General features: G+C 38.2%; 1 protein-coding gene across 1 annotated transcript in view; it reads left to right on the top strand.

The window, feature by feature from the left end:
- The first annotated feature begins 10521 nt into the window (after positions 1 to 10521).
- cfap20dc (CFAP20 domain containing) overlaps positions 10522 to 18146 on the top strand; it is a 47836-nt gene continuing 40211 nt past the window's right edge. Inside the window, exons 1-6 of the mRNA XM_030051612.1 lie at positions 10522 to 10542; positions 10712 to 10801; positions 11249 to 11342; positions 11454 to 11526; positions 13699 to 13813; positions 14000 to 14153. Coding sequence (XP_029907472.1) covers positions 10522 to 10542; positions 10712 to 10801; positions 11249 to 11342; positions 11454 to 11526; positions 13699 to 13813; positions 14000 to 14153 — 547 coding nt within the window. The remainder of the gene's footprint in view (positions 10543 to 10711; positions 10802 to 11248; positions 11343 to 11453; positions 11527 to 13698; positions 13814 to 13999; positions 14154 to 18146) is intronic.

The raw sequence follows: 18146 nt of genomic DNA, 5'->3' as shown, positions 1-18146 counted from the left end.
TCTAACCATTTGGCCGCCTTGACACCTTGAAACATCTCTCAAACTGTGCTTTTGATGCCTGTGCAGTACAAAAGCAGTTATTTTATGTTTGCACTGTGCTTTTTGTGAATGTTTGTACAGTCACTGGAAAGTTGTGAATTCATTTATTGAAAACATTGTCTACAATTGCTCAAGCCCTGGCTCACCTCAATCCTTAAGTAATTTCAGTTAGAGTTGATTTCTGATTGCTTAGGCCCTATGTTTGATGCTACTGGCTATTTTTGCAAAACTCTGCACACTAACCACAAAACCTTACACCAAACCAGCAAAACATCATACATCTCTTGCAAAAGCAAACAATTCTTGCAAAACTCTTCACACTGTTTTAAAAACTTGTGTTTTTACATCAATACATGACACACACACACCATCATTTGAATAAGCACATGAATGCCAACTGCACACTGGTAGTAGAAATGAAAAACATGTGGCTTTTGCTTTTTCTATATGCAAGGCAGCAGGTGGCAATAGTTTTTTCATGCATGTAGCAAACACACACACACATACACACAGTGGTACTTTTTTTCAAAATGTAGGGGAGAGTGGGGTAATTTGTGCCAAGGGGCAAGTAGTGCCACCCCTGTTATCTAGAAAACCACAGAAGAAGTTGGTCATGTGACCACATATTTTTGAAGAGGCATCCATTTCACTCACCCTGCAAAGAAGGGAGACACATGGCTTGAGAGGTTAGCACATTTCAGCTCAAAAATTGTTTTTTTGCCCTCCAAAGTAAAATTTCCATGATCAAGGTTTTTGGATTGCTGTGTTTGAACAATTATAGAAAACTTTGAAAACAGTTCACACAGGTTTTAGTACTTTAGTAAGCTACACCATGAGTCTATATACAGTTAGCATGATGTTAGCTTAAAAGAGCTGGGGAATGCATTTTTTTTTTTTTTTCAAAATGGTGGGCTTGGGGTAAGTTGTGCCAGTGGCACAACTTGGGATTATATACTATATATTACTTTATTGTATTGTATTGTTATTGTACATTGTCTTCTTACCTTTGATCACTAAAACTATTCAGATTCAGATGAAGATGATTTGCAGGTGCTCATTTTGGAATTTTTATTTTGTTCTGGGTATGTGTTCATGTGGCGCTAGGCCTTGTTATAGAAAAGTGGCCTGTGATCTTGTTAAAATAATAAATAAATGCTAGATAAATAATTTTGTATTGAATTTGTTTTGCTTTTATATAGCATTGTCATTTGTGAGATTAAAATGATCTGTTTTACTTCATTTATCAATGGCACAATTTACCCCAGTGTATTCTCTCTAATGGCACAATTTACCCCGCACCGGGGGCAAGTTGTGCCACAAAAACACTTTTTTTTTCGAAAGCTATATTTCTCAAACAGTTTATATAAGATCCAAAGTGATTTTTCCCAGGGATGCACAACATCTTAAACTATATGTGCATATTTTAGTTGGAGGCATTACTATAATCCCCTTGCTTTAAAGGCACTTTAAGTAAAAATTACTTCTACTTACCCCACTCTCTACTACTCTAACTCAAAAAAACCCAACAAATTCACAGTTGAAGAAAAAAAAAACACTCATGCTTACTTCGTCACCTCCTCATCCTCGAGCTCTGATTTGTAAGTGAACTCATTATTTATGTAAGCAATATAGAGTGTAGCAATATAGAGACCAATGTTTTACAGTTTTGCCAAAAGTGTGTTAGCAAATTGCGAACTGTAATGAAGTATGAAGCAGTGAGTTGTGTTTAGAGAATTGCAAAGCGTGTTATAAAATGACAAACTGAGTGTAAAGCAGAGAACATGCATTCAGTTTGACACAATGGCTACAAGTGTTAAAGGGTTCACAGATAGTGCTTAAAGAATCACTGCCAATGTTTAAGCATTCAGAAAAAAACTGTAATAGGTTATCCACTAGTACACTGGAACAAATCATACTGTATAGAAAATAAGGACTCATAAGAACACTGATTTTGTTTTTTAATGCATTGTACATTGCCCATGAATGCCTCTTCTTATGTCTCATTTATATAAGTGGAATTGACATTCGAGCTGATAAGGCTTAAAAGTAAAAGGAAGTAGCAGGCAGTTATCGAAGGCAAGCTTGATGCGAGCATGTGGATCAGAGACTTGGGACCTATTCAGTTACTAAATAAATCAGGACCTGTATGACTGGTGGTATGATTTGACACTGAAATGCAAGTCTTTGTAACTTGCCCAGTTAGTTTCTGTTTTAGGTTAGAATCATAGACTACCATACAGAGATTATAATGGTTTACTTCTGAGAACATGCAGGATTCCATTTTACACTTGTCTGGTTATTATGTGTGGAAATGATCTTGTCATACTCATATTGATTGGTATTGGTATTGGCACTATTGGTATTGGTATTGGTATTGATTGGTAAGTATTATGGCATGTCTGTATAAACAGGCGTTATATGTAACAGCTTTTTCTGAATGCTTAAACACTAACAGTGATTCTTGAAGCTCTATCTCTAACACCATTAACACTTGTATTCAATGCATTTACCAAGCGTGTCAAACTGAATGCATCTTTTCTGCTTTACACCCAGTTTGTAATTTTATAACACACTAATAGTAAAATGGTCAGCACTGGTCTCTACATTTCTGCACTTTTTTGTCAATTGCCTTTCCACACTAATACATGTGAAAACATTTTTAGAGCACGAGTTCACTAAAAAATCAGAGCTTGAGCCACAGGTAAACATTTGGTTTGGTCAGCAATGGACACCAGTACTGGACTGAGAGGAGGAGGGGTGAGGACTGGAGGGGGACAAGAGGGAGGAAGAGGAAGAGGATCAGGAGATTTTTTTTCTTTTCTTTTTTCTAGCAAGTGTTTTTTTCTTCTGATGTGCTTTTGTTTTTTAAGGAGAGTTCCAGTAGAGCATTTTGAGAAAAAAAAAAAAAAAAACTTTCTCCCCTTACATTTTTTTCTGAATCTTTAATTTTTTTTCCTGATTGCTGAGGCACTAACTCTGAAGCTTTTGGCTAATTTGCAAAACTCTACACACTAACCACAACACCTTATACCAACCCAGAAAAACATTACAGATCTCTTCAAAATCTTTTAAAAATGGTGTTTTAGCATCATTTGAATAAGCACCAACTACACACTGGTAGTAGAAATGAAACACACTTGTGGCTTTTGCTTTTTCTGTCTGCAGGGCAGCAGGTGCAAGCAATTGCTATAAGCAATCAGAAAAAACTGCATACAGCTAGTATGTTATGTTTGGAATACACATCCGTACTTTACACATTTGGATACTTGTATGTTTTATGTATTATAAAACTTTATTGCAAACTGCTTTGCCCTGCAGACAGAAAAAGCAAAAGCCACAAGTGTTTTTCATTTTTACTGTCAGTGTGTAGTTGGTGCTCATGCAAATGATGGTGTGTGTGTGTTGTGTATTGACGCAAAATCATGCTTTGAAAAGAGTTGGGTTTTGCAGGAATTGTTTGCTTTTGCGAGTGATGTTAATGTTTTGCTGGTTTGGTGTAAATTTTTTTTGGTTAGTGTGTGGAGTTTGCAAAAAATAGATTTTTTTGTGTGTTATGTTAATAGAAAACATCATGTGTAACATAAGAGTCTATCAAGTCGCAGGTATTCATTGATCACTTTTTAGCTACATCCAGCAGTGCTTTGTCCATCAATCCATTTTTTTTTTTTTAACATAATAGGAACTGGTTTTCATTATATGTTTCTGTTGATCCTGAACTCACACTGACATGAGTGATGGCTTGTCAGACTCTGGGGGAACGTATCTTATTGATAGGTCATGTCATTTACACCTCCCGCCTCTGTTCCCTTTTCTGACTGACTGTACTGATCCTGAACTTGCACTGTGATTTGTGACTGTCTTTATCTGTTGATTCCAAAGTTGTGTTTACATGAGTGAAACTTCAACTCAGGAGAGCGATCCTGCAACCACACTGAGATCTGATGGTTCATTGTATTACAGTTTCCTTTTGATTCCTTCTCATATTTCTACAGCTTTCCTTATTTGCTGTCTCCCATCTTTCGTTGGTCTGTCCTAGACAAAATATGTTCAGTTTTTCATCATCTATACAGGCTGGAAATAATACTCAGTAAGTATGATCATCTTTAGTAAGTATGATATAAAGATCATGAGTTTTATACTAATATAGTAATATCATTAATATGATTTTTAGTTTCATTTCTGATAAGTTTCTGATAAGGCTACTAAATAGGGGTCGCATTATGTGCCTTTTCCACAGTTAAAGTCCAAGAGATTGTCACTGCTACAGCATCAGTGCTCAAAGCTGAGGTGACAGACAGGCACACAGCTCTTTAGCTCACTGAGAGAAGTAAACAACCGTAGTAGCAGCACTACCAGCAAACCTCATCCAAAGAAATATCTTCACCAAAGAAGTTGAAATTAGATTTTGTTTTCATCCTTGCCTGTTTGTGTGTTTGTTAGCAAGGTGTCTCAGAAAGTTACAGGTGGATTTGGCTGAAATCGGGTGGACAGATAGCTCTTGGCCCAAGGATCAGTATCAGTTGATTAGGTTTTGGTGGTCATCCAGAACTGGGAGTCATTACATTATAGTTCCTTTGCTGAATTCAAGTGCAGGTGGAAAGTCTGTTATTCTTGACTTTCAGCTCAGCCCTGAACAGTGGTGCATTCAAGTGTACCATTCCAGCAATTATCAAACTTTGCAAGTTGGAGAACATCTTGGCAGTGGCAGACTTGAATATTAAATTGCTTGTACTAATCTGGTAATCCTCAAATGTTAAATATACAAAAGAACACCTCTTAAAAAGGTAGCATACCAGTTCATATGAGTACTTAGCGCTTAATGGATCATCATTTATGACGCTTAATTCATAGTTAAATCAAATATCAAACAACATCATCAACGTCATCAGATTAGCTGTAAATCGGATGGCTGAACCAAAGCTTTCCAGACTAGGGCATTTGAGCAGCCTCTCCAAAAGCAAAACAGTATGTGAGTCTTCCTTTCCTACACAAAGGATGAAAATATTAGACTTGTCTGTTTTACAGTTAATTTGATGTAGACGTGACATGTTTCATCACGTCTACATGACTGTTAAGTTATCATATTAACTAATAGAGACTTCATAATTTGTTAATACTGTGCCACAGGAATTCATGTTACATCATGCATTAATTCATGCATTGAATCATGATGAGCCATGCATTACTTATGCATTAATTAAACATGAGTTGTGAACACATTATGAAACCTGAACACAAACTTTAGAGCGTGATATGTCTTGATGAGCTTATGGGAGAATTCCACCCTAGAGGACATTAGTGCGGTGGAAAAAAACAGGGAGTGGTGACTTATATTATATTTCTGGTTCCATTTTTTATTGTTTTAGTGTGTAATTCCATTTTTCCATTGGTCACACTGGCAGATACAATGCACACAGAGCAGCTGCAGTGCTACAGTGCAGCAACAATGGAGCTTAATGGGAGAAGGAAGCGTGCCCCTCCTCTTCTATGCTGGATTCCTCCTGGTATGCTTGTTTAACATTGCTGCAAATCAGTGAGTCTATACAGAGACCTTTGCTGATTTATTATTAGCAGTTGACATTGAAACCTGACATCTAACCCTTCAGTTTTACATCACTTAGGTTTTTTTCCTACTAAAAGCCATGGTAACTGTGCTCAGAGTATTCCCCGTGACAGTGGATTAACTTTGGGCAAGTAAACTTAGGAGTAACAACCTCTGGGCTACTATAGCTGGTAGTGTATGAGTTGTGTTTGGAAAGAGTGAACATGCATAAAAACCCACATGTAAATGCAGCTAAGTTTCATTGAAGATTCAATTGTCTAAACTACAGAGAAAATGCGGTTGCAGTTGGAATTGACATACAACCTTGTAAAGGGAAGCACTGAGTAGGCTACATTTATTGCTATGCTGGATTATGAAATTAATTGAAATAAGCAGCCATCTGTACCAGTTGTGTAAGAAACAACAATTTAATTTCAATGTAAGTAGGGTGTCGAATGGGATGTCAGATGTAAAGCAGATGTAAAGCATATCTTGACACAATCCAAAAGCCAAAATTATATGGCAGGATCAGTCAGGAGGACACAGGAATTTTTAAATAAAGACTGTTTTGTTAGGATATTTCTGTCATCTTCAGAAATCTGAACCAATGACTGGCTAGCATGCAGGTACTACAAGGGGACTAGCAAATGTGAAAAACGTCTATTATTTTAGTCAGAATTCACCAAAGTGGCTAGTACTGATTTGCTGTGAAATCTCCACACATATTGACAGCAATTGCCTTTTACTGGTAATGTGTGATGTGTAAATGTATCTGTCTTATTAAAAAGTGAAGTCATCTGTCTATCTTGACATCTATTTGTCTTATGGTTTGATTAATTTCACATTTCAATTAATCTATTTGGAATGTCACTGACCTGAATGTGGTGATTAGAACAATGAAACATGAGATGTGCGTTGTTGTCATATTACAGTTCTGTATATCAAAACTAAGTCACTGATAGTTTGAGCATATAGGCTGCGCTAATTAAAATGTCTTTTGACTTGCCCAAATGAGGAGATTCTTTTGAAATAATGAGTGAATAATTCATTACCATCGAGCATGTTATCAAGCCTTGGTTTGTTGCTGATTTCTCCGTACCGGCTTGTTCAGTGTCGACCGCATGCCAAGCTTTATTCTAATGATGCTGTCTTTCCCAATCAGTGTCAAGCCCCTGTTGCTGAGAGAAAAGTCAATTATGAACCTTTCGCTTTGCCATGCTCTGTTGATTCTACTTCTATCTTTCACAGTTCTGCATTTCAGTGCCATTATAATAATGATATTGGGAGGGCCGTCTTTGCAAGGGTACAAGAGTAATGCGGAGTTGCCACTGTTGAGGCCTAAATACACCAGGCACAGCAGACACATCCATTAGCAGCCCACAGTAGTAGTACAAGACACGCCCACTTCATCACATGGCCTAACCTTAACCCCAGTGGGGCGGGGGGGTTCTCTTACTGACATGTCTTGATCTGGCGTGGGCATTTCTTGTTGATCTGAGCGTGTGTTGAACTGTGGGTGTGTGTTTTGTACTCGCTGCAGGCTGCACATAGACTCGCTCGCACTGAGCTGCTAAACTGACCATCGACCACTGCATAGCCACACATATTCATGAAGGCATTGCGCTGCTGTTTTGCTCTTTTTTTATGTTTGGTTTGTGCTATGTGTGACTACGTGGCCCTCCAACAGGTAAAAACTGCATAGAACTGTGTAAAAAACGAGAACAGTCTGTAAAATAAATACCTCACTGCACCAGAGGCAACGAGAGGCAACAGTGCAACCTTTTGCACATTAAAATAAATCAATCAAATCAATTTTCCAAGATCCTGTGCGTAAAACGATTTAGTTAATTGATTCAGTACTGGCTAATATGATTAAACATATAGACAAGTCTTATTTTGTAATAGTTTAAGTGGCAAATGCTTTAACTTGCCCATTTTCCAAAGTAGCCTACTTCAAATCTCCTCAGAAAACACAGCTCGCATGCAACGCACAAGGGAGAAGTTTGCCTCAAGCGCTTTCCTGAGAAGTTTGCCTTAAGCGCTTGAGGCTGTCTGACAGAAAGCCCATCCCTAATCCCAACGCTAACCTTAACCTCTTTCCCTGACAGAACAGCTGACAGAAAGCACTGGAGGCAAATTTCACTCAGTGTCGCATGCAACCGCAGGCGTCGTTGGTGTGGCAGGTAAAAAAACAAATGTTCCGTCTCGCCTACATGAATTGTTGCGTCCATATCAGGTTAATTAGCCCTATTAGGCACCAAGCTACCCATAATAACAGTATGTAGGATAATAAAGGGTATTTTGGTTTATACACTGGTTACCACTGCATGTGTACTGAATGGAAAAAACAAGAGGATGCACAATAAAAAGAATAAAAGAGAAGATTGCCCAGTAGCTCCAGTGATAAGCTTTGTGGGAGTTGCACAACTAAAATGTGTATCAGCCTTGTATTAAATTCAACATGTGTGCCTTCACATTTCTCAAACGCACACATTTTGTAACCCTTGACTTGTGTATTTTAACAGTGCCGAAAATCACTGGACTGCAGCCAGCAGACGGTTTTCAGGATTTGCTCTCTCTTCCCTAGTCAAAATTTTATTTTGATGTCCAAAAATTTACAAGACACTGGGTCTGCTGGTTATCATTATTTTATTCATACATATGAGATGAAATAGTTGCAAGAAAAATACAACAGATGCATTAATGTTTATAGTGGGTAAGAACATCTCCAACAAAGAATATTCCTGCCAGTCAGAGACAAGTGTGGACCTCTTCCAATTTTATCCCAGGTTTGGTATGGATGTTCAATTATCTGATAAATCCTATAAAGAAAGACTGAAGAACCGGAGTTTTTACACGTTTTAAAATTTACACATACTGATTGTGTTACAAAGCATACCACACTGTTTTAGATGTTTGATTGTGTTTTTCCTACCCTCCAGGCAGCCATTTGTTTCCATTCGTGCCATTACCACATGAAAATCAAATTTCAGAGACTTAAAATTTAGGTACTAGGTAATCCATCACTGTGAATTAACATTCTGCTTGCATGGTAATATAGTTTAATGCCCACATTGATTTGAAAAGTCTGGTGTCTTCTCATGCTAGTGGGAAGCTCCAACATCCAGGACTTAAAAATCAGCTGCCACACAGCATGAGACTCACATAGCATGGGTTGGAAAAGCTCTGATAATTTGGTTATAGATCACGTAGAAAGTTTTTAAGCGTTATCAATGCACCGGTCCTCTCTCTTGCATTCAGAGACCCACATAACAGAATTAAATATCATGACCAAAAAATAGTTCCGAGGAAGGGAGTGTTTTACAAGCTTCAAATATGACTTCTAAGCCTGGGCATGAATGTTAGTTTGAGCAGTGGAAAAATGTTCAACTGAGCATTTTAACATCCAGCACATATAAAAACATATGCTTTGAAAAATGGGGGTGCCTGAATACAAGAATTGCAAGTGATGCCAGTTGCCCACTTGATATCTCCAGTGACATATCTGCACTCACACACTCAGCACTGTGGTCTAGATTAGATGGCTAGTGGTCCTGCAGAGTCATAACAGGACCCTGATGTCCTCTGTGGGCACAATTTGTTGTTACACTCTTAACATGTAAATGGGCTTCCATATGAAGGCTTACAGCAAGCTGGATAATGTGCCAAAGCAACACCACAGCCTACAGTATGACAAATGTTGCCTGTTGTAAAGTATTTCTTCATAAAAGTTAAAAGACTACGTAGTGAAACATATGAATATGAAAATGGGGTAGACATATCTGTCACTGTAGCATGAAAGGATGTCTTGAAAAACGACAAAATGTGCTGTATAGTCACACGAATGGATGGACACAGTTCTGTCTCCCATGGGGTCCTTTTGTTCCGCATCCACAAATAGCTGAGACCACCTTGTGTTTCAAATCAAACGCATGCACACATATTAATAAGCAGAACGCCATACAGTTGTACTTCCGGATGTACTCTCCCTCAGTAGCTAATTAAGCAGATATCTTTTTGATCTCATAATAGCCCTGCTGCCAGGGTAAACAAACAAAGTGACAATGACACAATAATGAATTTTTGAACTTCAAGAGGAGATAAAAGTTTATTACATATCTATTTTTAACAGTTTTGTTGAGTAACATCTTCAGTGGCATAGGTGTAATGTGATTTATTTTATTTTTTTCGCAGTTATTTTTAGGAAATACAAAGCCGGAAAATGCAGTATTTGCAAGAAGCTTTAAATAAATAAACAAACAAACAAACAAATAAAGTTATGCAGTTGTGTCAATTCCGTGACAAACAGCAGATACAGCTCTTTGTATACAATGTTTGTTTTGTTTTAAATAACTGATCGTATTACAGACTTTTTTGCTACTACAGAGAGATGCCACATTACAGTGTCACATAATATTACCTATTTCATGAATTTGAAAGTCAATGCAAAACACCCCTGCTGAAATGTAAGAGTAAAACGATCATGACCTTTAAAGAAGTACATTCAGTGGACATGGAAAACTATAATTTAGTCTGCACTAAGACTGTTTAGGCTACATTCTAGATAAAAAAAATAAATAAAAAAAAAGACATGAAACTCCATCTCTGAGAATCTCAGGGTTAAAAAGCCAACATCATTATATCTCCTTTTACACCGTTATTTTATTTACAGGCTCTATATAGCAATTACCGTATTTCCTACAGACCAGGAAGGCAGCATCAGATGAACGTTAGTAACCGCAGCGTCTGGTACCGCAGCGTCAGGTAACCATGGAGACGAACTACTCTCTTACACCAAAGCTTGACCTTTTTATGGTGGCTTCAGAAAACATAAAATACTTTCGAAAGCTACGCTTGACAGTGTTTTGGCGCATAAGTTCCCTCTGGTAAAGTTTGGGCGGATCATACACCTTTACAACGTTCACGTAACGTCACGTACAATGTTCAAGCATAATTATCAGGTATGCTAAGTTTTCCGTCCTGAAAAAAAAAAGTATATCTGTGTGAAGTTGCTATTATAATGTCAACGTAGAGGATCTGTATACTTGTTTCAGTGTAACAGCCAGTCGATATTAAAACAGTATTTGTTCACCTGTTGAGACAATTTGTTGCATGTCGTGTTTCTTACAGGGTGGAGCGGTGGTTGAGATCTTCAGTGCCCAGGGGAAAGACCCGGTTGCAAAATGGAAACTAAACGGAGGGCCATCAACCATACGTAAAGTAAGTTTTCAAAGCTGCTGCCTTAACTAATCCATAGCAGGACTCAACATTTGCTTGTAGCCTACATCTGTATATGAACACATAAGTGGAAAATGTAATTATTAACCTAATTATGGGTAATAGAGGGAAAAGGTTGAGGTTGAGAGAGGGGATGTAATTAGCTGACCTATGTTGTTGAATTGCAACTGATATTATAGGGTATTCAGATTTTTATTTATTTATTTATTTTTATTTTTTTTTAAATCATCATTGTATGAGTATTGAGTTAGGATGTGTCATGGACGGTTTTGATGTAGTTTTGATGTAATCACTGATTTTGTGTGCCAGAGATGTTAGACTGGAAGATATTAAAGTTGCTCACCATCCAGTTGGTCTATAAGTAGGCAATGCTGGTTGTACTAGATCATGCATAGCAAGGCCTCATCCCCTGTTATTTCTTTCCCTTAGGAGTATCATAAAGAAGTGAGGGGGTCTGTGTACTGTCTGGAGGGCTGCAGTCAGACTGTTAAAATGCAAATGCCGGAGGATGGTAAAATGTCTCGTAAGTCTTCATTATCATGGTCTCTCTTGCAGTCATATTGAAAAAACGTTTTGTTGTGGCCGTTGTGCTACTTTACAGTGTTTTTCTTGTTTGTCTGTGTTTATTTCTCAGTCGGTCTCCTTCAGAGATTCTTGGTCCTTCAAGTGAATATTCCTCAGTGCAAAGATTTCTCCATTGAGCTAGTGTAAGTAGCAAGTCTGCATTTTTCCTCCCTCAAAATCAGGCAAATGTGTCAGCCAAAATTTCTGTGAGTGTGTCAGTGCAATATGGCAGTGAAATATTTAATCTGCTTAATTAACACTTTCCCGCACAACACAGCATTTGCTGTTGTTATTTTCACATAAAACACAGAAAACAATTGACTCCAAATGAAGTCCCCTCAAACCTCAGAGTAAGAGAGAGTGGGAAACTTATCTGTTCACCTCCAGTGAGAAAATACTTGAACCTCATTTTATTAATTTCTTTAAAATCTATTGAGCCTCCTGATAAATTGACTGCAGCCTGCTGATGTGAATTATGGCTTTGCTTGAATAACCATAATGCTGTGATACTGGTTTGATTTACTACAAAACAAAAATTGCTTTTCACCTATCATGTTGCTGTGCTCACTCATCCTCTTCACATATTCTATTTCTAAAGACAGCTGTTAATCTCCATGATGAAGGTGCAGTGCAGATTTAGAAATACTTCAACAATCCATGCCAGTCAAACAAAATGTTATATGGCTGTAAAATAGCAGTTTAAAGAAAAATTTCACCTTTCCCACCTGCACGAGTTGCTAGTTTTGGCTCCTTTTGTGCAATTCACTTTAGTGTTGTTGTGTTGATTCATATTCACTGAAAGAAAAATGCCAGTATGTCAGTTACCCATGCTGTATAATCAACAAAACACACTTTTTGCAAACTGTTTTCTGCAATTTGTTATAAACTCCCGCAGTGGTAGGTGCTACTATAAATTAAGCCAATAATATGTGATGGAGACAGGGCTTGAAAAATAAAAAAAGAAGAAAAGGGCTTATAATATGAGAAGATGATAATTTTTCACATTGTAATTATTTTCTTGTTGTATTTTAGTAGGGAATCCCAGTGCCTGAGGTGGGATAAAAATGGTGCTTGAGTGTGCAATCACTATTAAATTCAAAGAAAGATATTAATGTGAAAATCTGAAGGATCATACTTTTACAAGCATACTCTTAGAGAGACCTCCTCCTGGATCATTCACAATTCACATATCACATATCACACAGAAAAAGGTATTTTTTTGATAGTATTTTGAAATGTTTTTAGTTCTTTACAGGTGCTTTTTAATAATATCCTCTGACAGATGTCTTCTTTGAGGCTTTTGTAAAATGTTGGATTTTGTCTTGGGATTCTCATTCTGTTTTTGTAAAACTAGAGACATACATTTCCTGGAGAAGGTGTGTGCACTAACTGAAAGCAGCTGGATGTGTGGTGTAAGCAACAGGTTTCTTAGTAAAAGAACTGCTTTATCATCAGTTGAACAAGACTTAGCATTTAAAATAAGTGAATAGTAAACATGTAATCCAAGTAAATAGCAAATATGTAAGTATGATGAGTCATGGTGGGACAAAGAGTAGAAAATATAGTTAAGTTTTGCTTACTAGTATCTGCTAGATGGTTACTACTCCATACTACATTATGGCCATATATCTAATCTATATTATAGCTGGAATTTGATGAAGGAGTAGAAACAGTCATAGGGGGATAATTTGAAGGAGAAAAGAGGAGGAAGAGGAATAGTTGTAGGTATAGTTGAAAATTTAGTTAGAGATAATTGAGGAGTGGAAGAAGAGGAGTAGTTGTCAGAGTAAGCGGAGGGCAGTTGGAGCAGCAGCAGTGGATGTCTGAAGCACATTGACTAACATGAATTTAATAGGTCCAGAGTGAATAGTTGCATCACCAACCAAAAGTTAGAACAATTCATGCAAACATCTCTGAGCATTCCACATCTCCAGGTACCCAGGAGCATCTTTAAAAACCTTTAAAAGTTACATTTTAAAGTTTGAGATGAAAATATGTGAAAGAAGAGGCATTTTTGGTGAAAATAATAACTGTACATAAACAAATAAATAATAAGAATACAAACAATATGAATAATTCAACACTATTGCTAATAATACTGAAATGGTTTTAAGTTATCTAGCCTATAATATTTTGTTATCAACACATCCCCATTGCGCACTGAAACAGATTTTTTTTGTATGTGTCGATAATCATTATTTTGGATGACCTCATAGTATTGTTTGCAGGCCTTGAAGTGGAAGTATTGTGTGAAGTATTGCTATTCCCTTTGTCCTACGATTCCTGTTCTTTTTTCCTGATTCTTTTATCAACAGGGTAACTGATATAGGGCACCTGAAAAGGAGACTTTACTTATCGACAGTGCATAAGGACCTGTCCATTACACCTTTGCATGCAAGGATACCTTTAGTTGGACTGAAACGCAATATTGTGAGTATTCGACTCGACATCCTTGACGTATTCTGTCACAGTGCGTCTAGATCTGCTTTCAGATTTGTGTTTTTTTCTTTCTTTTTTTTTTGTCACTCTGGCTCAGTGTTTCCCGTTTATATTATTGAGCTGATTCTCTATTAGGCTGCAGTGAACTGCAAAATAATATTTCCTCTTTCGTTTTAGTGGTCTAACTTGTGCATCGACCTTGTATCATTCACCGGTGAACTGTTCAAGGGTGCTGGCTTTCTGACACTGGATGGCATCACTTTGTCTGCTAGCTGCAAACTACGAAAAATCTTCACAATGAAAACAGAGCCTGCAGGAGTGTCAGATAATGGTAACACAGGTGGTCATACAAAAACAACTAATGTCAAAATAGCTTTATCAGTTTACCTTGAGTGACAAATCTGGGAGACATTTTATTTATACACAAGAGTTTTTTGATAAACAGTTATTTGTAATATGGATATGATGGCCCAGCAGGTAGAGGCAGTTTTAGATAATAGAGCAGCTAGAATAAACCAGTAACTTCAGAAAATTGCATCCTTTTACCATAATTCAGCTTTTTAAACCGGGAAAACATAACTTGGCTTATATCACAATATCGATACAATATTGATATATTGCTTAACTCTAATTGCCATTGTGGTACCTTTTCTTCTCTAAAAAAAGCAAAAACTTCTCCAAGCAAAAACATAAGAGATACAGTTGTCATGTACTGAAGGACACTGGTATCTATATTCTTCACTTAGACGATGGGCCAGAGACCAACATTCGCTGGCAAAACCTAGCAATAATAAAAAAAAAAAAACAAAAAAAAAAACATTTCTGTAGATGATATTTTGATATGTTAAGCATTCTTGAGTGGCAGCTTCGTCACAGTAATCAGCTCATGAAGTTAACGCTGGTGCATATCCTGGGTCAGAACCTTTATCAGTGTTTTATAATATTGTTTGGGATCATTTTAAAGGATATCTTCTTAGCTTGTGAATCTTTCAGACAAATATAGAGGTTGCTAGAGCTCTTCAGATCATCCATGACACATATTTGTCCATATTTTTCCACCTAAGCTATGTATTTTATTTGAACCCTGTGGCATATAGGAACATCACAGACACAAAACTTAGAAACTGGAACACTCACCAGACTCTAAGGATTCAGGACATGTATAATATACCTGTGCTATGTCATTGTGAGAGGTGATTTTCAGCCTTAAATTAGAAAAATGACTTTGAAGGAAATCTCTCACTTATGGTCTTCATAGTGTGCATTTTGGTGAAGGACCTTTGTATTATGAGCTCGCTAACTGATGTAGCAAAACGTAAATGCTGGCACTTGCTTCTTTTTATTACTACAAGTAGTGTCACGAATCCGTGTGGGCTGGACCCAAATTCAGACACAAACACTGAGTGGCTGGAAAGATGAAGGATTTACTGGAAAATGTAATATGGCAAGGCTGAAGAGGCAGAGGGTTGGAATCCTGTTGTACAATGACTGTGGGAAACTGAGCACAGGGGCAGATGATCCAGGGAGAGGGAATGCAGGCAGGCAGGCAGGCAGGCAGGCCGGAGTGGCATGGGCAGGCAAGATGACACTGACTGTGTTTACATGGACTTTAGTATCCCGGTTTTGAGGCTTATCCCGGCTTTGAGCATATTCGGGATATGATGTTTACATGGAACACAGAGAAACCCGGTTATTCATATCCCTGTATACATGATAAATACTAGTAAACCGTTTTCTGATCACTGCATCCTCTCTGCGCAGGCGTGTCTTACGTCTTTTACGTCTTTTATTTACAACAGATTGAGCGGGAAGTGTGATATATTTATTATATTTAGAAGTAGGCCAAACATGAGACCTCTGTGGCTTCTAGCGGGCTTAGCGTTAATAAATACTCAGTAGTGCTTCTTCAGTATTTCCACCGCGACCTAAGTTGTTCAACGGTGCGAGGTGGAAAACCAGCGTCACGTCACTTGTCCACAACAGGTCGGCATTTCTGTGTCTTCTGCCATCTAAACAGGAATGGCGCTTTTCCGCTAGCACCCACTCAGCTCCACTCGGCTCCACTCGGCTCGGCTCCACTCAGTACGACTGAAACCAAGGCGGGTCGAGTGGAGCCGAGTAGGTGCTAGCGGAAAATCACCAGTAGTCATGTTGAGTTCTTTCATTATTTTCAGGCAAATTTCAGTCTTTTCATCGCTCCAAAAATGGGAAGCTCTTGTTGCCGCCATGTTTCTTGTTTATCTGGTGCGTCACTCTGGCGCCTGCGCACACGGTGGGCAGCCGTCAGAAATCGGGATAAGGTGTATACATGCTCCAGTTTCCCAGCTTCTATCGGAGTACTCCAGGTAGCAAAACCGGGTTTCTTGAAACCGGGATAAGGTCATAACCCGGTTTCTGAATTCGGGATATGGTGTTTACATGCACAAACACAAAAACGGGATACTTAAAAAACCCGATCAAAACCGGGATACTAAAGACCATGTAAACACAGTCACTGAGGGCTAGAGGAATCCTGGGCACAGAGAGGCATGGAGTTGCAGCGTAAAATGTCGAAGTAGGTTTCGGAGGTGTGTCAGTGAACACCTGTGCATGAAACAAAATGATAAGCAGCTTCAACGCTCTTAAGACGGACAACATGGATTCTGTAGTTTTATGTATTTTATTTTATTTTGTCTTTGTGAAGATGCAGAAAATTAAGATAATTGTTACACCTCACAAATTGCAACAGACTATCCCAATTAAAGTAATTGTACACATGGCTACATTGTAACGTACGTGATGCGCTGATGGTTGCTATGGAAACATCATGCAAAATGCCTATCTAACTCATCTAACTAAACTTGCATTTACAGGCGTTGTTCAGATACAGTTAACAGCTAAACCGAATCTATGGCGGTAATTATAGGCATGAAAACTTATCAAAACATCATGATGAAAACATTAAGACGGTCTAAAACATGCTTAATAATGGTGGCAATGGTGGTTGATCCAGAAATTCAACTGGACCGAAAGGTACCCTGGGAAGTAGGCTGTAATGTCGGCCGCGAAGCATCGTGGAGGTGTATCCTGCAAATTAGTCAAAAATAGGCTGGATCTGTCAGCTGCATTTGCAGGACCCCGCGCGGTAAAATTGAATTGGGACAGCACTTGTTGTGCCGCCGTGATGTAAGCAGCCTACAAATACGACCTAGGTTGCGAGGTAGCATACAGCCTTTGAATTGGGACAGAGCCACAGAGACAAACAGCAGAGGAGGAGAACACAAGAGGGACAGGGAAAAACACAGAGAAACACAAGGACAAACAATCAGTTAAATTTATTTTGTATGAATTTAGGGGCCATTTACACGACACCGATTTTCACAAAGAACGGTAAACTTTTGTTGCGGTTTGGCCTTTCATTTACACGACAACTGCGTTTTAGGTGCTTGAAAACGCAAACTTTTGAAACCGGGTTCCAGAGTGGAATTTTTTGATAACGCCACTCTCCCCACCACTGTGTAAACTGGCAATACGAAATTCTTGTTAAAACGATGACGACACGGCCCCACTTCGTGCGTGACGATGACGTTTTCAGCCATGCGCCAACAGGAAAACAACAACAATGGTGGCCACCAAAGCATTTGTATGCAGGCGTGCAGTGCTGCTTGTGGTGTTACATTGCAAAGTTACACTGCCACCTATTGGCATGGCATGCACACTACAGCGTTTTCAGTTGTTATTGCGGATTCGTGTGTACGAGGATCATTCTCACAGCCTTATTGTATAAACATGGAACTCAAAGGAATGAGTTTTCCGTTTTATTTTTTTGTATTTTTTTGTATTTTTTTTTTTTTTTCAGAACTGTTGTTGTGTAAGCGGGGCCTAAGATTTGCACAAAGATGAGCTCAGTACTTAATTCTGTATTGTGTGGAGCTTCAGCTCCACACAATAATTTTTTCAGCACATAATTCTCAGTTTAGCATTTGAATACTGGATTTGATTGGTCCAGCCCTCTTCTACTTTATTACAGATGGGTAATTGTGCAAGAAAAGCAACTAAAAGCAGATACGTTTTTAAGAGTAAGGGCAGTGACATGCACAGCACAACAGTACACAGCTCTCAGTACAGTGCGTAAATCAATTCATAACCCAGTGTGTGCGTGTGTGCTGATATATATAGATACAAAAAGATATTTGAAACAGCCTTTTTCAAATAGGCTGTGGAATTGTTATCACCCTACAATAAGTTTAAGCCATCTGTATCTGCAGTGGGCTACATATAACAATGCTGTGAAATATGATGTTTTTGTAAACTGTTATTAATGACATCATGTCAAATTCAAAAA

The sequence above is a fragment of the Myripristis murdjan genome, chromosome 5 (genome assembly GCF_902150065.1).
Source record: "Myripristis murdjan chromosome 5, fMyrMur1.1, whole genome shotgun sequence".
NCBI classification, from domain to species: Eukaryota; Metazoa; Chordata; class Actinopteri; order Holocentriformes; family Holocentridae; genus Myripristis; species Myripristis murdjan.
This window is presented reverse-complemented; position numbering and strand designations above follow the sequence as displayed.